Source organism: Rissa tridactyla, chromosome 2 (genome assembly GCF_028500815.1).
Source record: "Rissa tridactyla isolate bRisTri1 chromosome 2, bRisTri1.patW.cur.20221130, whole genome shotgun sequence".
NCBI lineage: Eukaryota > Metazoa > Chordata > Aves > Charadriiformes > Laridae > Rissa > Rissa tridactyla.
In genome coordinates, this window is record NC_071467.1 from 22,926,933 (window position 1) to 22,952,261 (window position 25,329).

The window sequence follows — 25,329 nt, forward strand, 5'->3', positions numbered from 1 at the left end:
GCACCTGAAGGATCAGGTTTTTCTGGCAGCTGGGGCAGGCCACCGGTGCTGAGCCCTCCTGCCCCGCGGGCTGCCCTTGGCACTGGCAGGGCATGGAGAGAGGGCGGCTGGGCTCGATTCCACTGCCTGTTCCCACACAAAATGTGCTGGGCTCTGGGACGCTTCTGTGGCATGTCCCCGTGGCAGACACTCGATAAACGGGTCATTTCTTTACCCAGTACAGTGCCTAGCTTCTCACCAATTATGCACTCAAATGAGATCTAAGGTTATTTGTCTCATTTTTAATTTTGAACGACTGACCGCAGATCCCAGGAGTGGGGCTTCCGATAAGGGATACAATGGAAGGGTGAAGCTGAGGACACGCGCCGTGACATATAAAGCAGCCTGGGCTGGAATAAGCTATGCTCAAACCAGCCGAAGGCCCTGACAGCACGTCAGAAGGCATTGTTTCGGCATTAAGTAGGTTGTTAATTTTTTCAAAGAAATGGAAATACTCAGCTTCTGCAGTGGGCTCTGCTGCCCCGTTGAGCAAGCTGATAAAAGCAAGCTCCGGATTGAAGCCCAGTGTTTGGCTTGGTGCCTAGGTCATAATTCACGTAAAGTTTCTGTGCTGTCTACAAATCGCAGGGCAGGATGAGCAGAGACAGGCCTGTTAAACGATTCTAGCGTTTGTGATTGTTTTGTTTTTGTGTTTTGTTGTTTTTTTTTTTTAAATCAGCGATCACGGTGTTTCGCAATGGGTTTCCAGAAGGCCCTTTTGCGGTGGTTCACAGGCTGCCCTGTGCCTGCGGAGAAGCAGCAAAGCAGGAGGGTGACGTGGTGGTTTGCCAGTCTCCCGGAGGCCTCTCTGGCGCTGGCACGACTTGCGGATGAGGAACTGTGTCCGCAGGCGCTCCTGGAGGACGACAGGCACAGCCGTCACTCCCTGCGCCCATCGTCGGCACTTTCACCCACGGCAGAGACTTCTCCCACCAGGAGCAGGGCTGCCAGACCCTCCCCAGCGCCCCGGCACGATGCTGGGATGCACTTGCGGCAGGCAGCGAGGCAGTGGGGCCCTGGGGAAGAGGGTCCGCCGCCGCTCCTGTTCAACCAGAGCGGAACCCGAGCGCGTCTGGGGACAGGCGAAGGGAGAACATCCTCAGCCTGGGGGTGCAGGTCCTGCAGAGGGGCTCAAACCCATGGCAGGTGCCACGGACACCTGGGACAGCCACAGGCTCCTCTTCTCCTGAGTGTCACTGGGGCGATGTGCCAGGCTGCAATTAAAAAGAAAACCCAAAAAAGCTATAGGATACGAGTGTGGAAGGTGCTGGTGCCCCAGGCAGGTGGCTGGTGCTCCACAGGAGTGCTCAGCTCTCCCCTGGCAGGGGCAGCTGCGGGGAGCGAGCGAGGTCCTTACGGGGCTCAGAGACTGACTTGTCGGCTCCTGTTCTTCAAGTCGGAGAGGAAACGAGGGAGGAAAAAAAAAGCCTTTGATAAACTGCTGGGGACAAATGGTCAGTGAGCATTTTTCTCTGACAAAACACCTGCACCGTTTCCAGCACTTGCAAGCAAAACGAGAGCTAAGGTCCACGCTGGCAGGGAAGGCAAAGTAATGTTTAAAAACCTGTCTAAACCCTCTCGTTCGTATCTTCCTTCATGTGTGCTTAAAGCATGGCCAGTCTGAGTAACAGACTCGGAGCTCACTCTGAGTAACAGCAAATTCCCCGGAGTCCTGTTTATTTTGGTGTGTTACTCCCAAGAAAAACCCCCTCCTCGGTGGGATTAAAACAGGAACATGTCACCCTACACCAGAAGTCAAACCCAACATGAAAAGAGTGACAACAAGGTCCAAGTCCGGTGTGCGGGTGGGTTTGCTTTCCCCACACGTGGGCTGTCTCCAGCACACCACAGCCCCTCAGCTCACCTCCTCCATCGCTCGGTGTTTTACTTGCAGCAGGGCGGCTGGGGGGGCAGCGGGACGGCGCACCTCCGTCTGCAGCTCCGCCGAGCTTCCAGCAGCGCTTGGCCAGCCACGGGGATGCGGGCAAGGAGCCGGCTCTGGAAGCAGCACAGAGACAGGCTGTGCTTTCCTCCTCCTGCCCCAAAAACAGCCGGTGCCACATGAGTGCTTCCCGCTCAGCCCTCACATAAACGCAGCACACGCGGCCCCCGCAGCCTTTCACCCACTAAACTTTGCTTACGTATTTCACTCCGTGCTTTTATTTCTCTCCCCGCTGCAAACCAATACCTTTGTGTGTGTGAGTGTGTGAGTACTGCATTTGGCAGGGCCATATGGTGTTTTCATGACACACGTTTGAGGCCAGGTAGGTAACTGTACTGCTGAGAGATTTAAGACGAGAAAATCTTTCCGGGACGTTTAAGCCATATAAATAATCATAATCAAAGGCCTTCATAAATCTGTATGTTTAGTTCTGACAAGCTCCTTGCTACTCTACTCAGTACTAAATATAGACAGACTGTGACTTAAGAAAAACGAAACAGCAAATGAGTAAGATAAATGGATATGTTTAGAGAAACAAATGCTTCTTAGAATTCCACTTAAACACATTTTTACTTTATGGCAGCAAGAAAAGAGTACTTAGAAATTATTTTAACAGGGAAAAGGTCTTGCCCCGATGTACTAAAATAAGCAAAGCGTTATGGCTGAGATTTTCAAATCTGCCTAAGGGATTCAAATCCGCAACTAAACCAAACAAACTGAGCATCCAAATCCTTTAAGCAGCCTCGAAAATCCTCCTATCCGCGTGCAAAGAGCTGCGCATATAAAAGTAAACGGAGTTCCAGGAGTAAAAGACTTAACATTTCTTTCACCAAAGTGACTATGCAAGGGATTCCGAGTATATAAATATAGAAAAATGAACTCCAGTGAGCTGCGGTATTTGAAAGAGTGCTCGGTTGGTCTGTCATATGATCTAATCAATACTCATTGTTTATTTAACAAGAGTAAATTTGACCCAAAAGTTTCTAAAGCCTCGAGCTCTCCAACACCCCGTGCCAGCAGGATTATTTACGGGCATTCACACTGAGTTGCCAAATAGCCCTGCAGTAACCAAACAGACCCACACACCATTTGAGTTTGGGCTGGCCATGCCCCATGCTATTAATAGTCATCCCAAAGAGGGGAGAGGGGTCTGTGCATGGAGGGCCACGCACAGCTCCGCTCCTAAAAAGCACGGCGTTGCTGTATCACCTGTTTCCGATTCATACAGTTTCCTTCAGCATGGGTTGCTACGCTGTGTTTCTTTAGTTTAACAGACGCTTTACAGACGCGGTCTTGTTTTTCATATACGTACGTTTTTCATATACGTACGTTAGCCTCTCAGCTTTGCCTTCCACAGGTGTGCTGAGCAGGATGGTACACCACGGATTTCACTACGACTGCAAGCATTCACAACACCTCTAGCTGCTCTTACATGAAATCTGAGCCTTTAATTCACTGCACGTAGGGAAACGGATCCAAACTGTGACAGACTGAGGATATGTGACAACGCAGCTCACGTAGGGCAGAAAATACTGGGATGGAGGAGAAGGGGCTGTCACACCCGCTTTAGGAGTTTCAAGGACTTCTCCAGGAGCGAGAAGTCCTGTGAACCTGAAGTCCTCTGCCTGACCGAGGAGCAGGCAAAGGTTTTTGGAGAATTGTTATGGACGTTACCTGCTCCAGAGAACTATACATTACAGCTTATACCATACACGGTCTCATGAGGTTGAGCTGGATTTGAGGTTAACATCAAAGCTTCCTGAGGACAAAGGAAGCCAAAAGGCTTCCACCTTCCTCCTTTTGTCCATACTCATGTTCCAGCACTGGTGCCAGCCAGTTCACTGATCATGAACAGGACCCATGAGGATGCCATCCGCCGCCTGTGCGTCCAGGTTTGTGCAGGGGAAGGCTGAGTACACAAGCAGAATCAAAGTGTGGAAAATGTGACCCACCTTATCTGACAAAGCCTTTTGTGGGCACAAGAACCCCCTGACCCTCACTCGCTGCTTTCTCTTCCACCCACACTCACGTCGGTGCTGGAAATGTCCTTTTTTGGAAGGGCTCTGAAGACGGTTCCTGGTAAGCGCGTGATCCTGACCGCAGGGCGGGATGGAGCTGTTTTCTGATAGTTAAGGCTGTTCCAGCTGCAAAACAAACACGTTACACACACAAACATTACAACATCAATGTTTCTTTTACAACTGGTTCCATCAAATAAATGAAGATGGTCTTCAGGAGTGCTTCTCGAAATCAACAACTGGATGCAAGCTTTCTTCTTTCTTTCACACTCCGCCTTTCAGTGCTTGCTCAAAACAGTTCACTGCACTGGCATCAGCAAACAGTAGAATCACACCCTCTTTCTTTCTGCCCAGTATCTGCATTTTCAGTCCCCAAACAAAGGGAGATGAAATAGTATTTTGCAAGAATCACTTTGTCCTGCCGCTACTGCAAACCAGACAGTCACTTTTCAACAGCACCCGTGAAAAGGCCTCACGGAAATTCATGCTGAAAATGAACGCGTCAGTCAAGCTTCAGCCATTCCTCTTGGTGCAGAAATAGAGCTTACCTGCAAAACCCACCTCAAGTTAACTCAGCAATAGGGAAATACTAGAAAAATGTTGAAAGTGAAAGAAAAAACTTTCACAAACCCAAACATTTCTGGAAGTAGTGAGAAATGAATGTCAGTTCTCTCCTGGGAGAATGGAGCTAGTTATATGCAAGCCTTCTCCTGACTTTTATTATTTTAAAATACAAGCTATGCTTCTGAATCAACTCTGAAAACGGCAGAGATCACAACGGCTTTGACCCCAGTCTTACGGCTACACCCAAAGAGACAGACCCAGGGGCCTGATTCATGGTGGTCAAGTACATTTCTAAAAACCCATCAGAACAGAGCCACCACCCCTCGGCAGAGCAAACCTCCAGGAGATGGTGACAGTCAGCTGCCATGCTGCCTACCACATCGAGGGGGAATGGGGGAAAATGGAAGCTCCTGACACAGCACAGAGGCAACCAAGCTCTTCCCCGGGGCAGCTGCTTTGGGAGAGCCTGGTTCCCTACAGGGTCTGAAACTGTCCTCTACGTGCCCCATCTCAATAGCTGCATTATCCCTTCTCCTCCGCTTCCTTTGTGCCTTGCAAGATCCTCAGACTTCCTCAACTTCTCCTAAATTTGAGTCCATCACAGTATCTCCTCTCTCCCCGCAGTTTTTACCCAAGTGCCCTGGCAGTAAAGGGCAGTCTGTGCTATGTCCGAGTTGCAGCCACCCACACGAACACGCCAAGCAGACAGCAAACAGGCAGACCCGAGCCTGCTCGGAACGTCCCTCCACAAATCTCTCCACTGCCCAGCTGATGGTTCTCGTTAGCCTCACAAGCACTGATGGTGGGATCCACCTCACCTCACTCCACCTGCTTTGTAGATTCGCCCACCTGTGGCAGCTGTCCAGGCTCCCGTTATCAGCAGGGGAGATGGAGTCAACAGAGCTCAGAGTGCAATTCATCCCACATCAGAGAAAAATTAAACATGACCGAACCCTGTGGTTTATATTTACTAGCACTCCACTGACTATAAAAACAGCTATAAAAACAGACGCTTGTGTTATAAGCACCTAATCTCAGATGAACTCCACCCATAGTGACTCTGGGTACATTTATATTCACTTTGCTATTTGAACCCGAGGACAACCTTGGGCCCAGGGTCAAACAGTGCAAGATGGCTCGCTTCCTGGCTGCTCACAACAAGGAGCCTCTGGAGCAGATGATTTGCATCCCTGGAAAAGCTGCGCTTCCCACCTCCCCAAGCCTCCTTGGTCTCCTGTGCCAGCACGCTTGCTAGCTCAGGCCACATTCCACAGCCCTCCATGGCTGTTTTGCAACAGACCCATGCCTACGCATCTACACCCTTCCAGGCATTGACCTCACCCACCATCCCTTCTTCCCCTCACAGAGCGGAGACTTTGGACCAGGGAGACAGCAGTCACAGGTGGGTTCAGATTGATGAGGTCTTCACAAGGCTGCCTGCCAGCCCTTTAACACCGGCACATCACTCCCTGGGTCCTCATCTCAACGGACCAGAGGCTGGCAATCAGTGCAGAGTTGTGGGTACCGTAACTAGCTACACGGGCTCAGTCTGCACCGCAGATTCTATCGGTAAAGCATGCCCTGCCTACTATGGACAAGCCAGTGTCCTCTTCTAGAAGAGCCTCCATGAGGTCAGGGTGCCACTTTGCATGTCGTCTCAAACAGGGCCCACACAGTCCATTCTCCTTGTTCCTGTGGCTCCTGCAGAGTGAACACCTGTGGGACCAAGCTGCAGCACGTCTCCAAGGACAAGCTGCGGGACAGAGGGGACTCTCTCCAAAAGTGAGCTGCAAGACCAACAGTGAGCTGTGTATCTCCCATGGCGAGCTGCTGGGCTGAGGCACTTATCCCCATGGGGAGCTGCACAAATGAGGTGCGTGTCCCTCAAATTGAGCTGCAGGAACAAAGCCAGCTGCACAGAGGAGAGCCCAGGGAAGAGTGAGATTCCAGCACCCTGCTGCAACGCAGGTGGTTGGGATGGGCTGCACGTTGCACAATCTGTGCGATCTCCAGCTAAACCACTCCACAGGGATCAGCGCAGTCCAGGGGTTTGGCACACCTGATGAAAATCTTTGGGCGAGTTTTTCTGGTCAATGAGAGCAACCCCACTGACAGGGGTTCCCTCCCTGTGGTCTCTGACAAAGCCAACAGCGTCTCTGCGCATTGTGCTTTTGGAGAGTAAATAGGGATCTCCTCCCCGGCCCCTTGCATAGGTCTCACATCACAGCGGAGATACTTGCATTGAGCAGCACCAAAGCTGGCTTTCACATGGGCTCTTGTTTGAAAAACTTAAAGTAGTATTGCTCAATTCTTACATTGCTGCCAAGAGACTACCTGAGCAGCAAAGCTGTGACTCTTATGATGTCTCTTTAAATGAAACGCAAGGCCTTGCAAGTGTGCAAGGGCAAGTGTGCCCTTAGTTCCTGTGACATCCTAAGGAAAAAAAAAATTAAATCAATTATTAATAGTGAGTAGATTGCTTAACAGCATGCCAGTGGTGTGTTTTGTACCATGATGCCAAGGGTGTGGCATGTGAGCCAGGCATTTGGCAAGGGACAGCAGCGGGATATGGGAGAGCTCAAGGCCCGCTGACACGTATGGGAGGAGTGTATCGAGTGCAGGGAGCTGAACTGGACGCACCTTAGTCTGTATTTTATGTGGGACATGCTACCTGCATTTTTGCACCTGCATTTTCCTATCCAGGGAGTATTTGCTTGCTTGAATATAAACCAGCAGGCTTGCAGGGGGGGTGGGATCAAGTATTAGCATCAACAAATGAACACTGCAGGAGCTATCGACATCTCTATCTGATCTGTCACGTGGGACTGAAAGTAGCCAATAGTTAAAAAAATATTAAAGGTAAATAGGTTTAAAGAAAAGAAGGACTTTTGTTCACATGACTGCTAACAAAATACCTATAATGGGGGTGTAGAAATGCTGTTACCTGTGTTAGGAGGAAAGGCAAAGCTGTCCCTGCTGACTTCCGTACCATACTGAAACATCACCACTGTCTCATCTCCTTCATACCTCCACGATTTAGCCCATCCAAGGAACTCTTGAAATGCAGCAGCCGTTAAGTCACTGTATAACAAGTAAATGCTGTTTTGGCATGAAAAAGCACAGAAATGTGTTTCTAATGCTTCCATCAGGGATAAAACACTTATGTGATCTCATAGCATGCACAGGTGGCTTTGTTAGCTACACAAGCTCATTCTACAATGCTTAGAGGCTGTCTCCTTCTCATCTTGCTGGCTGACAGTTCAGCTTCTAAGTACATGATTTTGTTAGCAGAAATTCAAATCAATCAGTTAGGTTTTCTACCAAATAGTTGAATAAATCATGACGCTGGGAAAACTCTGAATATAATAAATACACCATTCAAAGTGGTGGAACACACAGACCCATATGTCATCCTCGCAAGCAGAAAAGGTTCTCAGTTGTGTTTTCTGGTATTTTCCAAGCTCTGTCTGCAAATAAGCAATGCCACTTTGCCATACACTTCCACAGCTCTCCAAAGGAATCCATGTTGTTGGAAAATTTGGGAAATGGCATATCTCCACACCACGCACAGGACCCAACAATGTTGCCCTTTACTGGAGGTATCAACAAAACCACCAGCATTGCACGAGCGAAGAAAAACCACACAAGATACTAAACAAAAATAAACAAACGGTCACACCATGTGAAGTGAAACAGGAAGCATGATCTGCACGGAAAGAATCAACCAATCATTCCAATATTAACTCTTGATTTCCACTATAGAGAATTCCCGGGATTTCTTGGACCAAGACATGCAGCAAGTATGCAACTTGGCTGGTTTGAGATGAGCAGACACCCGTTCTGGCTGCCCTTCCAAAAAGATAGGTGGGAAGCAGGGCTGTAGCCAGCACCATTGTCCTGTCCTGTGGCCTGAGAAGGAACACAGTTCTTGTGACAGCCACAGGACCTGGGGAAAGTTCTGGTCCTGTGGCTGGTCCTGCACTGAAGGAATTGAATAGAAAACCTCTCACAATGTGTAGTGCATACTGAAGCAATCATCTACTCACCTGGGTTCTTCCTGCTCTGAATAAAATAACCGTCTGTCCCATAGTTTTCTGTGAAACATCTAACATCAGAGGCTAAAAATCCCCTGTGGTGTCCTGTCACAAGCGGAAAACGTCTCTTGCTTATTAGCATGTAGAAGCCAAGAGTTTAGGATAAAACGCCTTAAAACGCCTTCTTAATTCCATGTGCTAAAGCCGAGATAAGCCACAGATAACAGAGCTGTATTTCTTAGGAGCAGGGTGAAATTCGGGAGACTGGAGTTTCGCCCGACAGCCTCAGCCCCCGGACTGCTGGACAGGACTGCAGTTACACAGTTGGCCAGTGATTTACCAGCCGCGTTGCCCATTCTCTTCCCTAATTTATCTTTCCAATCCCATGACAATTTAGCTTTCCACATCAGAAGAATATGACCTGCAGGCTGAATAAGTGGTTTTCTGGGAAATTTAAACTTAAGATACAGTGTAATAGGCATACATAAATAACCCACAAGCACTTAAAAGTCAAAATCCCTAAACATCTTCCCAAGGAAAAACGCAAACATGTCCGTTTTCTCCTGGGCGGTGTAAAACCACAATCCTGAGCTTCTCTGTAACTGAATGGAAAATACAGATACATGTGAACTGACAGTTATCCTTTAGCTGCTTCCAGTGATTGCCAGAGAAAATCAGTTTTACTGAAAACTGCTCATTTGCCAAAAAGAAGTTTCTCTTACCTGTCCTAGGCTTCATTAGGGGTGTTTGAGTTTTTTTTTTTTCCCCTTGCCAGGCTGTCTCCTATGGCAGCAGTGCAAACATCAGTGCTGCTAACAGCCTCTGAAGCCTTCCATTGAACGGCGCTGAGCAGGCACGGCAGGACTGGAACTGTGGTGACTCAGGAACAGCCACAAACGCTCTGGAGAAAAAGGGCCATGAGCAATACTGCGTAAAACGCACGTACGCAGAAACTAGGGTTAGAATCATGTAGGGCTGGGGAGGAACTAAGCGCTGCCAGCCAAACAGGACTTGCTCCGTCTGGCAATCGAGACTGGTAAAGCAAACTAAAATGCACAAACTGAAGTCTTAATGACAAATAAGTTCTGGTTTTCACCTGGTATTCTAATGAGCAAGTGCAGAACCAGGACAAAGCAGGTTCTTCCTAAGGCTGGGATGTGTGAGAAAAACGGAGTATGAAAAGACTTTAGAGGAGGCAAAAAAGGAGACAAGCTGCAGTCTTGCTGATTACATGGTCCACCTCCTCAGATATCTGGTTTATAAATCTCTGCAAGTGCCGTCTGTAGCAGCATTTTTCCAATTATTAATAAACGAACACGAGCAGTAGTAGGCGTGCCAGAGAAAAGAGAACAGCCCCACACTGTACAACCCTCTCCTGCCCCGAATTCGCTGTCTGCTGCCTCCTGCCCTCCTTCCGCCCCCTCCTTATTCTCAGTTTTGCCACCTTCCTTCCGTCCGTCCTTCCTTCCTTCCGTCCGTCCTCTCGTGTTCCCCAGCTGCCACTTTCCTGCCATTTCAGAGCTGTCTCTCCCTGGCCACCCCCTCAGCCTCAGCTGCTTTCAGGCACCCACCGCATCACTCCGCGTATGAAAATGAGCTGTCACATTTTCCAGCCTCTAAAGCAGAGATTATTTTTGGGAGAGGTGGTTCTGACAGCTCTGTCCTGCAGTGCGCAGGCAGGGCACAGGGCAGGCTACGTGAGTGCAGGGGGAGAAGAAGAGGGAGGGTACAGCGGTGCCACACACATGCAGGGCTCCTGGCTGGGTGCCCAGGTCTCAGGGGGAACACGAAGCTCTCGTGGGGTACAGGAGTCAAGGAGCTGTTAAGTCTCCCCACTTCTGAGGGCTGCTCTTTCCCAACCCAAGGCCAGCTGCAATGTGGCTACAGGACATGCCACTGAGGTGACAGTCGAGCCTGCCTGTGGGGGACAGGCACAGCGAAGCCCCTCTCCACCCTCTCACCAGCTGCATCCCTGTCACCCACAGGCCACCAGGCAGTCTCTTACAGAGCCCAGGCTCCCTTCCAAGTACCACAATCAGCATCCAGACCTCACCCGAAGATCCGACCTAAAGGGCATGAAGAGGGAAAGCACAACAGGATTTTGACCCAGCCCCAGCCATTCTGCACACTTCGACTTGGTCAGTGTATAACATGAAACTTGCGGGGCCAGAAGGTCCTGTGGCACCTGGATGGCAGCGGCATTAGACAAGCGCTGATGTGGTGGGAACAAACCCCAAGGGTGAGGGCAGACACTAACGTGGGAGGAGGGAGAATGAGCAGGAGGTTTCCTAAGGGACTGGAATAGCAGAGACTGATGAGAGGAGCAGCTGCAGAGGGTTGCTCTGGAAATTAAAGTTGAAATGAGCTGGTTAAAGGAAGCAAAGAAAGATGATGGTTGTGGAGGCAGAGCTGGGAGCACCCTGGGGGTGTCGGTGGGGGAGGAACCGATAGGGAGAATCCAGAAACAGATGATGAGGTGGCAGGGAATGAAGGGCCGCAGGTAGCGTGGGGCAGGCTCCGGCAGGCGCACCGCGAATGGCCACAGGGAGAGGCTTTCATGGAGCGAGAGCAGCCCAGATGTCACAGGAAGGGAAGGTGCATTAAGAAGTATTAAAAGCAGGGTGTGCGCGAAGGGCACGTGAGATCAGCAATGGGGAAAGGTGAGCGGTGATGGCTGGTGGAGAGTTACCACTGGAAAGGGTGCTGCGAGGACCCACAGCTACAAAGGCAAAGAGCCAAGAGGTCTTATCGGGAAGCCAGAGCGAGTATGGACAAGGAGGCAAAGCAAGGACAGGAGGAGAGAGAATTAGAGCAGCAAAAGAAGAAAACAGAACGGGCCACTCAAAGCAGGAGCTGTTACGGCAAATCAGCCCTTCGTTATTTTCTCATAGTTATGCCACAGCGGAGTCCAGAAGCACCTGTCTGGGCCACATCCTACTCCACGCTGCATGAACTGAGAGAGATACGGCCAAAACTCCCAAGTTTTTAAAACTGCCTCGCGCGGTGTCCCCTGAAAGCTACCCACATGACAAATCGCAGAGGCACATGATCCACCTCAAAAGCCACTATACTCATTTCTTCATCTTTCCATTTTATTTGAAAATAATTGAAAATATTTGAAAATATTTGAAAATAATTGAAAATAATTGAAAATGATTTCTCCAAAGACTAGTTTACTACTTCTAGAAAATTACTGCAGAATCACCATAACTTCCACAAGTAGAGCATCACATACCTCCAACATCTTGCCATAGCAAGTAAACTAAAAATAGTAATGCTATTTCATGTTACAGATCTTCAGTTCATGTTGGCAACTGGATTTTTTTAACACTAAAGTTATCATTATATCAATAAAAATCTTGTGTATATGCATTACATGTGTTTAAGGGTGAAAGATGTGACAAAGATCTACCTAATTTTCTGCTGAGGTGCAGGTAGAAGCTATTAGTTTTGGGAGGTTATTTATCACAGAGGTTTAAACCAAAAAGCTGGTGAAAATTTTACAGATTTGGTTTTAGGGGCAATAATATGCTTCGAAAAATATTTCAAAATATTTTAAATAAACACAATTACAATCACAAAAAACCATAACAGAAGACACAGAATTTCACCAGGAACTATGGTGTATTAGTTCCACAGCCTTTATTTCAGCTGGAGCGGATGCAGACAGATGCACTTACGAGCCTGTAAGTCTTTTCCCAGCTGTGCCTCGCATGACAGTAGCACCTTTTGGCAAAGGAGAGCATGTTCCGGGAGTCAAGCAGCCATTTCATCAACATTTTTTCCTGTTGATTTCAGTGGGGAACACACAGTAAACACACTTTCTCCTGTTAAGAAACCTTGAGAGGTGGGATCCAGGGGAGTAATTTGTAAACAACTGCTTGCTACTACTAGTGAAAAGCATTTGGATCATCCTGAAGTGAATTCTCTTTTGGGAACTCCCTCTAGATAGGGCATTCAAACCAATCAGTTTCCCTGCAGGCACAGCAAGGATCTTATAAAATCTGGCCAAAAGGCGAGCAGATACTCAGGTTACACAACAGAAACAGAAGATGGGAGATGCAGATTTCCCTCTGTCAAGCAGCACGCTTTCCCAGACGTGACAACTGTGGAAGCTGTAGGAGTAAGGAGAGGGGGATCTCACTGGCAGCCTGGTGCAGGGGGGCACAACAGGAAAGCGCATCCCACTAGATGCATATGGGTTATCAGCGTGAAGCCGGATAACAGAAATTGCATCAGTGGAAATACTGGAATTAAAGCAATACCAAAAAAAAGTGTCTTCCTGAGAACAAAATATCCACTCTTCTGTCAATACACAAGTCTTTGAACTAATTAAGAATTGGTTTAAATTATATTTTACTCTGTGCTTGTGTTTTGCAACTGTTATAGCCTCATTCTTCCTTCAGGCTGAAGAAACTGTTCACTGGCTACTCTTGCAGTGTTGGTTTTTTTTTTTCCACTTGCACACATAATTAAACATTCTGGGAGGTTTCCAGGCAAGTTACAGGAGGACATAACCTGCTGGCAGACCCTTTCTGTCAATTGGGATCGGCTGTCAAGGGGAAGAAAAATTAAGCAGAATGAGAGAATACTGGACTACGACACCACTGAAAAGGGGAAAGGTGGGAAGCCGTATCTTAGAAGAAGAAAAAAAAAATAAATAGAAAAGTGCTCTGAGTGAACGAGGCTGGACTGCCTGGGAGGAGAAGAGATCTCTGAAGTGAAGCTGAATAAATAGGAGGAATGGAACTGAACCGTAAGGAAGCACGAGCAGCGTTTCTAGAGCAGAATGGCACCCTGGCACAAGCGGCACCCACAGCCGTAGCCCGGCCCGGGGTCCCGCTTCCCGGCTGCTGACACACGCAGCCCCTTTCTCTGCCTTTACCAAAACTTTCTGACAGTAAAAAGAATCCGCCTCAAACTCTGTACCAAGCAGAATATATCAAACCGCTTCTGGAGCGCCGCAGCCTGCAGTGTAACGTAATTAGCTGTGACCCGGCTAATTGGCAGCTGTTACCCAAGCCAGCTGAACGGCAGCTGCCGGGAAGCGGGGCGAGAGAGCCCGGGGGTGGTCTGCAGGTTTAGAGCTGGGCCCCGCCGAGCCGCGACACCCCCCGAGACTGCGGAGCCAGGGTGCCGGCAGGGGGCTGGGGTTCCCCTGACAGCTCCCGGCCGCCGCACAGGGCTCCGGTTCGACGCAGGCAGTGCTCGGGAGCGGGAGGGGGGCCCTGTCTGCCCTTCGCGTCGCGGCCGCGGCCTGCAAACCAGGGGCGACCCCGACGCGTGGCACCAACACACCCACCCCACCTCGCCTCCGCGCAGGGGCGGCTGCCTGGGCCTCCTCCCTGCCTGGGCCCGGGGGCTCCCAGCCGCGGTGTTTCCTTGTTGGGTGGGGGAAGGCCCAGCGAAGCCTGCGGAGGCCGGAGCTGCCGGGCCACCGCTCCCCTCCACCCCGCCCGCGGCCCCGCTTCACCTCATGCCGGCGGGGAGCGGGAGGATGGGAGGCGGCGGAGCGGGGACGGGGGGGGCCGGAGCTGGGCCCTGACTCATCCGGCGGCGGGGACTCACCGCGGGGCCGCGCACACGCCGCGCCGACACACAGGCCACGCCGCGGGGCAGCCGCCGATCACGCGCGGGCAGCCGGGCGCCCATTGGCCGCCGCCTCACACACCTTTGCCGGCGATTGGTCAGAGAGAGGCCGGCAGCCCCGCCCCCCAGCCCCCGCCGCCCCGCCCCGCCCCCCCGCGCGCGGGGCCGGGGGGAGCCACCACCTGAATGGGGAGCGGCGAACAAAAAGAGGGAAATAGGGGCGGCGGGCGGAGAGCAGCGGCGGCGCCTGCCCCGGTCAGCATCGGTTCCCCGGCAACGGTGAGCGGCCCACCGGCCCCGGGGAGAGCGGGGCGTGCGTGTGGGGCGGCGGGGAGGGAGCCCCCAGGGACGGCAGCATCATGAGGGAGCGAGTAGCCGTCCCGGCGGGCAAAGGGGGGCTGAGGCGGCGGCTGGAGAGGGTGAGCAGTGGCGGCGGGGGGACCGGGGAAAGTCTGAGGGGAAGGAGCGGGGGAGCCCCTGCGGGGAGGGAGGGAGAGCCTGCGGGGCAGGCGGGCGAGGGGACCCCGCGGGTGGGAGAGGAGGTGCCGGGAACCCGTGTGCCGGCATGCCCGGGCGCGCCCTCAGGCTCGGCGGCCACATGTGCCAGGCGGTGGCGGTAGGAGGGAAGCGCGGAGGGGGGGGCGATGGTGGGGAATCCCGGCGCGGCGGGGAAGAACCAGGCGCAGCCCGCCGCCGCAGCCCCGCTCTCGGCGGGGACGCCGCTCGTCTTCACTACTCTTTCGTTCCCCCGCGGCGGGAAGGCGCCGGGTGTGGCGGCGCTGACCCTCGCCCGGCTCCCGCCCTGCTGTGAGGCGCGGCGGCCCCAGCCCCGCCCGCGGCTGTGGCGGCGGCGTTTGCGTCGGTGTCGGGCCGCCTTCCTCTGAGGGAGGAGGGGTGGAGGATCCGCGCGGGGGAAAGTGGGTGAGAGGTCGGCGCGCCGCCGAGCAGGCGCTGATCACGCTTTGTTCACATGCTCCCCTCCCCCGGGGCCGCGCCTCGATCGGCGCCGGCCAATAGGAGCCGGCGCGGCGCGGGGGAGCCAATCGGGGGAAGGCGGGGGCGGCGCGCGCGGGGGCGTGCGGGCGGCGGGGTGCTCTGAGGTGAGGGTGGCGCGCGCCCAACGGCCGCGCCCGCCCCCGTCCCCTCAGGCCGGGGCTGTGGGTGGCAGCGGGGGGGCCGCTCTCCCGCCCTCGCCGCCCGCCTCTCCTTAAAAAGATGCGCCTCACCCGTGACTGGAGACGCGGCTTCCAGAAAGGAGGCTTTTCCAGCCACACCATCGGGGCGGGGAGGGCAGGAGCGAGGGGGGGGGTTGGGGATGGGTGGGGGGAATTAGTCGGCAGCGGCGGGCCGTATCCCTCAGAAATGGAAAGCTGTGTTGGGGATGGCGGGGGAACATACGGCGTAGGAGGCTTTCTGCGTGGGTCGGCTCTGTGTGGTGATCGGTCAGATAGTGAATATACAGATATATGTTTCAGTTCTCCAAGTCGCTGATTTTTCTCGCATGTATCTTTGTGTGAGAGAGACCTTTTGAAGAGTTCTCTGGAACGTTTTTGGTAGCTAATGTCTTTAGAATAAAACGTGCGTTAGTCCCAATACGCTCCTTTCATCTATCAAAATAAGCACAATACGGAGAGCTGTGTTTAAAGCAAAAGTGGAAGGAGGGTGGGAAGGGGGAGGAGGCTTTGTTTTCTTTTTTTTTTTTTGGGTGATGATTTTTGTTACGCTTTCAGACACAACACTTGCAGCATGGAATAACTTAAACTGTTGCTTAAGATTTGTGGGGAGTTCTTTTGTCTCAAGAAAATATATAAACTTTATCAGATGGCCAGATTTCTCCACTAACAACTTAATAAAAATATTATATGAATAAGACAGGTCAGGAAAATACAGGCATACTCCTCCATGTGACCAAGTGTATTTATCTTGCACAGGTTGCTTTGTTTGGTTTTTGTGATGCCACTCTATAACTAGCTGCAAAATATTCAAACCTGGCGTCAGTTTTAAAGTTTCCTTTTTTTCCTCTCACCGAAACAGGAGGAAGAAATGGAGATGATGACTGAGAAACAGAGAGATACTAGGTATTTCTGGAACCATACTCCTGAAAAAAGCGATTATGAGGCTGTAGAAGCCCTTATTTCTATGAGTTGCAATTGGAAATCAGACTTCAAAAAACATGCAGAAATGAGACCTATAACTCCAGCATCTGATATGTCAGAAGAGAGTGACGAGACTTTGCTTCCTGGAGCAGCGGACTTTAATGCGATACCAGCATTTGTAAGTTTTTGAATTTGTACGTGCGTGTGCCTGTTTTTAACAATCGGTGTGGTGGTGTGTTGGTAACGTGCCCCTCCCTTACTGTGTTTCTCTCCCCACACAGTGCCTGACCCCCCCCTACAGCCCTTCTGACCCTGAGATGTCGCAGGTGGTCCATCCCGGGACACAAGCACCTGCTGCAGCGCCTGGCAAGTGGCTGGCTGAGGCTGCCAAGCCTCTGGCCACCCCTCGGAGAGAGGTGGAGAGGCCTCCAGCAGCCGGCCCTCTGAAAGCTCAGGCAACCAGTGTTATCCGCCACACGGCTGATGCCCAGCTTTGTAATCGCAAAACCTGCCCGGTGAGAACAGCCAGCGTGCTGAAATACCAGGACAGTGTTTCGAGGGAAACAACCAGTAAACAAAACGCCGAAGCAGAGTATGTGGCGTGTTCTGCCGTGGCACCGAGAAGAGCCAGTGATGAGAGTGGTGAACTGCCGGTGGCAGAAGGAAAAGTTGCAGAACCAGCTGGCAGCCTGGTGCCCTTGACAAAGCCCTTGGTCGGCAGGCATCAGCCTGTCCCTGGGTCAGTGGGGGTGGCACCGTCGTGCCCTACCCAAGGCAGTGGAGCCCCCCCTGTGCCAGTGATTTGCCAGATGGTCCCACTGCCCACAAACAGCAACGTTGTGACAGCCGTAGTGCCCAACACCACGCCAAGCCAGCAGCCGGCTCTCTGTCAGCCCATGGTCTTCATGGGCACCCAGGTTCCCAAAGGCGCTGTGATGTTCGTTGTGCCCCAGCCGGTTGTGCAGAGCACGAAGGCTCCCATTATTAGTCCAAATGGCACGAGACTCTCTCCCATTGCCCCTGCTCCCGGCTTCGTACCTTCTGCGTCAAAAACCACTCCTCCGGTTGATTCCTCAAGAATAAGAAGTCACATCTGCAGCTACCCAGGATGTGGGAAAACGTATTTCAAGAGCTCCCATTTAAAGGCTCATGTCAGAACACACACAGGTTGGTCACTGTTGCTGGATGTTAGCAATCAATGTAGAAAGTTGCGGCTGTGTATACAACGTGTTAAGGTTTTAGCTATTACCAGATTTGTTCATGGAACAAATTGTGGGGCAGCAGTGAAATACTTTTTTTGCTAGTGTGTGTTACAGTGTTGCCTGATCTCTGACAGGAAATCTCCCGGAGGGGAAGTTGACTCAGCAGTTTGTTTGTGCTGGACTTGCTTCATGTCAGAAGGCGTTCAGTAACGCTTCTTACGAGTGGGGAGGCAGGGCCTCGCCCAATGTGCAGTATGCTTGGGCTTCTCCATGGGAATGCCTTTTATGAAAGAACATAGCTATCCACTCCAAACTATTCCTGCCTTGGTTATTTTAGAGTAACTTCTCCAGAGCTCTGTTGCATAAAGCCTTATTGCAGGTTGCCTTTCAGGGCTAGTTTTGGGCATGCTAAATTGTCCTAATCTGCCGTTCATGTGGAGCAGAGAGTTAAATTCAGCTGTCTTGAGATGTAAAAAGTGTCTCAAACTATTTGGTTCCAGAGAGTTGTTAACCCTGTGTACTACTTAGCCATTGTGATAGTGAGTCTGCATGTTTAAATATTGATACATAAACATTTTTTCACATTTTGTGTTTATAAAAATAATTAATATTTATGTAGTTTTTGGCTTGACTGTCATAATAGAAACTTCTTTAAAAAGAAGTCAAAATCCTGCCAGTCAAGGCAGTAGTGTTTGTTGCTCGATCAGTACTCACGGGGGTTTTTTTGTCCTTTTTTTTTTTTTTCCCTTTTAGGAGAAAAGCCATTTAGTTGTAGTTGGAAAGGCTGTGAGAGGAGGTTTGCACGGTCTGATGAACTGTCTCGCCATCGCAGAACGCACACTGGGGAGAAGAAGTTTGCCTGCCCGATGTGCGAGCGGCGGTTCATGAGGAGTGACCACTTAACGAAGCACGCGCGCCGCCACTTATCGGCTAAGAAGTTACCAAACTGGCAAATGGAAGTGAGCAAGTTAAACGATATTACCGTGCCACCAACGTCTACAACCACGCAGTGAGAGGACTTAACTCTGAAGATGGTGGAATTAACTGTTGCTGCTGGGATATGCCAGCTAAAAAAAGGCTTTTGCTCCTGGCCTGTGGTTCTCCCGCTGGCGGTGCAGCAGAGGGGCGAAGGCAGCCTGTGCTCCGTCACAATAAATGTTGCTGGGAGAACCAGTGGCTGACTGGAATAGCGGGTGTCTTTTGCACTGGTAAGGAGAGAGAAAGGGAAGGTTCTAGAGCAGAGCAGCATGCATTGTGGAAGTTTTGAATTTTGCAAATTACTCATATATACTCCAGATCAGTCACGCATAAGTGTTGCTGAAGGTTTGCTGCTGATGCTGGAGACCAACTCCGATTGTAACTTCAGTTGTCAGCCTTCAGTACAGCACAGACTAGGAAGATGGCAATGTATGGGCGCAGGCTTGGAAACCCAGAAGGCACCTGCATAAGATAATCTAAGTCGGTTTTCCTACTTCTGCCACCTTTTGTTGGTAGGAATCTTTTCTTCCCATCCATTCTCCAGCCCTGTCATAGGCAATGGTTTGGTGCCAGACTCCTGGAGATTCTAGAGCCGTTCCCCTGCACGGGGTGTTGAACACAGCCGGCCTTATGAGCTGTCTGGGGGGGTGCGGAGGGAGCGCTCGGGGCGCTGTGGGGGCAGCTGGAGGGTAGGAACATTTGTGAATCCTCATTAGCTTTTGTAATATTTTCCCAGCTGCTTTGGCAAGCCTTGTGATTATTACAGCTGCATGTACCTGGGCATCGTACGGTGCTTCTGCTTTTGTGTTGCTTGGGGTTCCCTTTATACCTTCTGACAGATCTGTACCACTGCGTTTTCCATAAACGCAGCGCACTTTGAAGAGAAACGTGGCAACTGTAAACTGCTTGAGTTGATTAAGGAAGAAAACCAAGAATTTTAGGCTTCTTGATCATGTTATTCGTTGAAAGATGGTTTATACTAAAAATGAAATGGATATATTATGTATTGTTTTAAATTAGAAAGTTGTGATTGGAGAAGTAAAATGAGGCAGTAAAGACACCGGCCTAGAACTTAAACTGTAGCTTTTGTGACAAACAATGCATCGACTTTCACTATTTCTATTTTATCATATAATGTTAGAGGACACATATCAGAAAGTGAACAGTTTGAAAATAGTGTATTAGATACGCTTTTTGTGACTACTTTAAAGATTTGCACATTTCTTATGTTGTACTTTATACTTTGTTTACAATAAAACCGATTTTCTTTAATATAGACATCTTTTTTTTTCCTTCTTTTTTTTTAATTCATAGCAGAACTTATCCCTTTGCAAGGAAAAAAAAACCTCAAGACATACGATAGTGTCTGTCACTGTGTGTCTCTGCGGGGGCCAGTGGGGACTCCGCACTGGCATGGAGTCGGGCGCTGGCTGTCGCTGTTCTCTGGAGCAGGGGTTGGCTGTCTCCCTGGGGAGGAGGGCAGAGAGCCGGGGTCTCGCCTCCTCCGGGCAATGGGTGGGCAGTGCTGTTCTCTGCCTTCTGTTGCCACCGCCTCGCAGGGGATGGCCATTTGTGGCCGCTTGGTGCTGATGTTGATGGGGGCTCTTCTGCCTCCCGCTCTGCCCCCCTCCCCGCAGGGATCCCCGAGTTTCACGTGGCGGGGCCGCTGACTTGCTGCCCGGCCCCGTGGGGTGTTTGGGGACAGGCCACTCCTTACCTTATCCTGTGTGACGCAGGGCATCATGTAGGGAAACCGTGAGTCATCGCCCTTTCCTCCTGCTCCAGGAGGGAACACGCCACCGTCACAGCCCAATGCAAAATGGAGGCTTCCCCTGGAGCCGGAGTCCCGCTCCACCATCTTGCTTCCAGGTATTTTATATTTCATGGGCGTAAGATAAAATACTGTAACAGCTCCGGGTGTGAAACCCTCCCACGTCTGCAGCTAGCCATTGGGCTCTACCTGGCGCAGTGAACCTTGAATCCTGCCCCACGTAAGGGGGGGCATATAGAAAGTGCCACCCCTGTGGTTCCCCGCTGGGCTGTGGCTCTGCTGGGCAGCGTGTCCCGTGAGCTTCCAACCCCCTCCAGCTCTGTGGGGAGCTGAGCTTCAACCTGACTCCCCAGGCGAGTGTCTCATCCTGCCAGGCGATAAAGGGGGAACAAAGGGAGTTTCTGGGCTGTGGCCATCTCCGCTGCCTGTGTTTTCCGAAGAGAATCAGCTGCTGGTGGTTTTTTGTGTGGGATCCAGCTCTGGAGGTGTGTGTGCGGATGTGCCCTGAGAGCACTCGCTGCGGGGGCTGCAGGGGAAAGCCTGTTTCTGGCATGGCTGTGAGCTAAGTAAAACAGTTTCTCACCCTAAACACAGAATCTGTCAGTGAGAAGTGCACTTCTGACTGCTTCCAGCCAAGGGCGGGGCTGTAATTATGAATTTACCTCACATGCTATTTTTTAAAGCTTAATCATGGAAGCCAACTGGAAATTAAACCAGCCACTCGGGGGTTTAATTCCCAGTCCAACCTGAAAAAAGTAGTTGACGGGACGTTATTAGACACCTTTTCAATGCTGACTTTATGGTGCAATCAACTTCGGTTGCATGGTAGGAAACTTAGTTTTTGTGGATTTTCGACAGCTGGGGGGGTCTGTGGGGGGCGGAGGGTGCCTGCCCGCCCCGGGGGTAGCGCAGGAGGAGCAGCGGGGCCAAGTCGGAGGCGTCGGGGGGCTCAGGGTCCGGTTATCCCAGCCCCTGCCTAAACCAGGATGGATCAGGGATAGGGGACTGCGGTGCCAGGGCACCCCGCACGTACCCCGAGCGTGCCTTTGCCAGCACTCGCGCTCGGGGGACTTCAATCTCTTCAGAGAGGACGGAGCAAAGGCTGGAAAAAGCAAGCATTTTCCCTTGTGGTTTGGAGAAGAATAATTTCCATTACAGCGGGAGTGTCTGTGGGAGGCTTAGATGCTCTACGAGTGAACTAATATGTATTTTAAAAGAAGAGGGGTCCTGAGCTGGGACAGCTTGTCTGGAGCCGCAGGCACGGCTGAGATGAGAGCCAGGGCAGCCCGTCTGCCCCGCCTGCCTGCGAGATTGGCTTCCTGGGGTTTCTCCCTCCCGAGCTTCACCATCCGGCGGTGCTATTTCAAGATGACCTTCCCCAACCGGTCCTGTGGTCCTGGCAGAGGGTGGGCACGGCCGCGGTGCCGGGGTGCGTGCCACACTGCAGACACGGCACAACCCCGGAGGCAAGAGGAAGGGCTTTACCATCGGCTGGGCCGGAGACTCGCAGAGGCGTCAGGTATTCCCCTGGCAGCTCCCCGCTTTTACTGTAAAGAGATGATTCATTTGTCTGCTTTGGCAACAAACTTGGATCACCAAGGAAACGCTCGCAAGCTGTCAGAAAAGTTAGAGCACAAAATCAGGTCAAGAGGAATGATGAATGAATGAATATGTGCGTTATGGGCGCGGGCTCCCTGTTCACCACAGATTTTTCCGCAGAAATGTTTGTTCCTCCGGGAGCCTGGGGTCAGGGGGGTAATATTCAGCTAGAACAAGTGTTTTTTGGAATATGTCCCACGATGTAATTGAGCTCTATCACACAGAGCTTCTATGTCTTTTCTAGGTTGGTGGGGATCTGGAATGCTTTCTGTTGTCACCAAAAGAAAGTCTGACACTTTAGCAATAAGAAAACAAGAGCACAGCACGTTCTTTAGCCGTCTCATATATTCAGGAGAAGAAAGGGGCTAAACTAGGTGTGTTGTGATATAAATCAGGTAATAATCATATAAAACGCATTAAATAATTCAGAAGCTTTCTTAGGCACACCACAGCTTTGACGAAACTTTATACTTGCTTGTGTATTTTGGTCTGAAAGTCAAAGTTATTGTCTGGTGAAAAAAAAATATTCCGCTGTTAATACTACTTCAGCTACTCGGGAGGTTTTGGTAGATGTCAAAGTACTTGCGTGGCAACAACTTCCCAAATAACGGGGTGCAGCAGCCGCAGGGCTGCCCATGCACTGACAGCTGTGCCGAGGCAGGAGCAACCCCCCCCCCGCCTAAATATTCCCCAGGGCCTCGGCAAAACTCGAGGAATATTCAAAACAGCTTTGAATATTTGAGGCGTATGTCATCTCCCCTCTGCCCGCCTCATCTCCTGACCGCTTCCAGCGCCTGCAGGAGGCACTGGCAGTTGTCAAGTCTATTTTATTTATTTTTTTTTTAAACCTTCGCAAACTTTTCATTAACGCCATCTGGGCTGAATTCCGTACGGTTGTCATCGTTGGATTGTGAGGGCTGGGATCTTCGCGGCGATAGCCAGGGGGCTGGCACGGGGCGCTCACTGTGAGCAGCAACCTCAGGCAGGTTAAACGCTTCTGCGTGGGAAACGGAGATTTTAATGTTTAATTGCCCAGTGGGCAGCTGGAAAGTACAACCCCCGCCTCCCCAAAATGAAAAGGGAAAGCGAGTATGGCGTGCAACCTGAGTGAAATTAAAGAAAATACAGAGTAGAGAGAGCACGTTAATGGCCTAGAATGCAGGGTGGTCAAAATGTTAATGAAACCCTCATCAAGCAAACAATAACGCAACTCCCATGACCACCCGTCAGCCACCGTGTAACACCAGCGGTCATTGCAGTCACTAAATAAAGGGATAGTTATCAGCTGCAGCACCGCAAGAGAACGGAGCAGCCATCTTCAAACAAGCTGTGCAATCAGCTTAATGAAAGCGTAATTCTTCATCAGCTGCAACCAGTATTCGTCGGGTAATCCCGACTCGGGGGAGGGAGTGCGGGAGCGAGGGCCGGGTTATCCAGAGGGATTCCCCCGTTTGCAGTGGCAGGCAGAGCAGAGTGGTGGCCGCGGGAGCGTGGCAGGGATGTCCCTGGGAGCTCCTCCTGCCCCGCACCTGTGCGTCGAGCTGGGGTCTGATTGCTATGCAGGTTTAGGGAGCAGTTGCCTTCAACGCTTTTGGTTGAGCATAAGCGGTTTTATTTCCTTTTCTTCTCACCGCCAACATTACCTGCCTTCACGGTGCCACGCAGATGCTCTGGGGCTCTTTGGGCTCCCCAGAGCTGTCGCCTCCCTGCCCTCCTGGGGACGGGAGCACCCGTTCCCATCTGCAAGTAATTGCCGTCCGGGAGAGGGGCTCCCCCGCACCCCTGGGCTGTGGGGTGGGTTACGAGCAGCTCCCACTGCCAGGAATTAGCCCACGTGCTTCCCACCGGCACCACAGCCCTTCCACCTGGCAGGTGACGGTCACCCTGTCCCCCTGTCCCCCCATTGCCCCAGCACCCCACTGCTCCTGGGTCCGCTCCGGCTTCTGCAGCCCAGAGCAGAGCTTGGGAAGTGGGACACCAGAAGTATCCCTGCTGCATGGGAGCCTTCGCTGGGGGCACTGGAGCAGCTCGAACCCCGCGTTGGAGCCGTGCCACTGCCTGGCCACGTCTCTCACTGACCCTGACCCATGGCCTCACCCTCCCCACCGGCACCGGCGCTCACTGAGCCCCCCAGCCCTGCTCGGCAGTGTTCCGAAATCTGGGTCTCTTCTCACAAAGCCTAGGAGATGCTAGTGTCTCACCTCCTTGCTCGGTCGTGGTCAAGGTGACTCATGAGCTTCCCACGCTGACAGCAAAGCTGGCGGCCGCTCAGGAGGCCGGTGTGATCACCTCCGTCTCCCGCTGGGAAACCACACGAGCAAGGGAGTCTTGCCGTTTTCTGAGATAAAGGGGAAACTGCGGCGGCCCCGTGAAATTCTCAGTGCAGTCCAGGGGCCAAAAATACCCGTCACTGAACGAAGGAGAATGAAATTGTTACCGTCTGGAAGCACCCAGGGGGAAGCAGAGCGGGTGGAAAGGACGAGCACTTAGGGATTGTCTGGCCTAGATAACATCGCCTGTGTCTCGCACCCATCCATCTTAGCAATAACCCTCCCAGCAGGAGCTGGGAGGCAGCAGGAGTTATTGCAGGTCTTTCCGTAGGAAAACATCCCAAGTGGTTAGTTGCTAATCTGTAGCTGGGGGGATCTTTTACATTACTTTGTTTTCCATTTATGCAAGAGGCTTTTCAATTCCCTATTTAAATGAAGCAACAAGGATGATGAGTCGGTGATGAGTCACCCGGCCAGGAACAAGGCTGCAGGAAGGCCGGACTATTTATAAAATGTAAAAGAAAGAAAGGAAATATATTCTAGATGCAGATAGATCTGAAAAGTGACTCCCATTTCATTTGTGGGATTGCGTATTCCTGGGCACCAGACAGGAGATTTCCCAGGAAGGCGGGGGAAAGCGCTGGCGGGGCGGGGGGGCTTTTTTGGAAAGGATTCCCTGGCATTGCCCGGAGCAGCATGTGCCGCAGAGCTTTGCTGCTCTCCTCTGAGGGACACGACCGTGCAGCCAGGCTCCCCCTCCTTTATCGCCTTTGCTCCGGCTCTGTGTGCCGGGAGGGGAGCGGAGGCAGAGAGGTGGGATGTGAGGTGGGAAACGCGCACTCCAAAAAAAGCTATTTGGCAATAATTGTGACGGCTTGGCAGGGCTGGCAAGAGCGTTACTGAGTGCGCAAACTGGCCCAGGTGGTCCCACAACCTGGAGATGCCTGACACTGGGCTTGGGCCGCCGAAAGCAGTGGAAGCTTCACCTCCACCAAACACTGCCAGAGCTGTCTCCAAGAGCACGTGCAAGCACCGCGGTGTGGCCTCCTCACACAGCAGACGATGGCACGTCTCCCTGGGTTTTGACAGTTAAATTCTGGATAATTGTAGCTGCTCTGGGACGTGGTTGGGCAGGGGCAGAGGGAAGGACCTATTGCCAAAAAGGCCAAGAGCACCCGAGCTCTTGAAAGTCCCACCTGCAAAACATGATCAGTGTCTGTCGGATGG

At 51.7% G+C, this 25,329-nt stretch overlaps 1 protein-coding gene and 1 long non-coding RNA gene across 5 annotated transcripts; one reads left to right on the top strand and one right to left on the bottom strand.

Moving 5' to 3' along the window:
* Positions 1-240: 240 nt before the first annotated feature.
* On the bottom strand, positions 241-14,233 carry LOC128906116 (uncharacterized). The gene is made up of 5 exons (XR_008465073.1): positions 14,166-14,233; positions 9,320-9,498; positions 7,508-7,644; positions 1,904-4,125; positions 241-1,253 (listed from the first exon to the last, which is right to left on the bottom strand). It is a non-coding gene; the product is annotated as an uncharacterized LOC128906116 (long non-coding RNA).
* A 99-nt stretch (positions 14,234-14,332) lies between these two features.
* Positions 14,333-19,742, top strand: KLF10 (KLF transcription factor 10). Of its 4 annotated transcripts, none has more exons than XM_054192852.1 (4): positions 14,333-14,465; positions 16,221-16,460; positions 16,564-17,449; positions 18,238-19,742. In XM_054192852.1, the coding sequence occupies exons 1-4, from the start codon at positions 14,373-14,375 to the stop codon at positions 18,495-18,497; spliced, it is 1,479 nt and encodes a 492-aa protein (XP_054048827.1). In that variant the 5' UTR covers positions 14,333-14,372; the 3' UTR covers positions 18,498-19,742. The 4 variants fall into 4 exon arrangements, with proteins under 4 accessions (XP_054048827.1, XP_054048828.1, XP_054048830.1 ...); XM_054192853.1 differs by lacking the exon at positions 14,333-14,465 and adding an exon at positions 14,531-14,605; XM_054192855.1 differs by lacking the exon at positions 14,333-14,465 and adding an exon at positions 15,521-15,628.
* The last annotated feature ends 5,587 nt before the right edge of the window (positions 19,743-25,329 follow it).

Excerpts from the sequence above, each read along its gene's own strand:
- KLF10 (XM_054192852.1), top strand. The coding sequence starts at position 14,373 with ATGGGGAGCGGCGAACAAAAAGAGGGAAATAGGGGCGGCGGGCGGAGA. Across the intron at positions 14,466-16,220 it reads GCATCGGTTCCCCGGCAACG|GAGGAAGAAATGGAGATGAT; the intron begins GTGAGCGGCCCA and ends TCACCGAAACAG. Across the intron at positions 17,450-18,237 it reads TCATGTCAGAACACACACAG|GAGAAAAGCCATTTAGTTGT; the intron begins GTTGGTCACTGT and ends TTTCCCTTTTAG.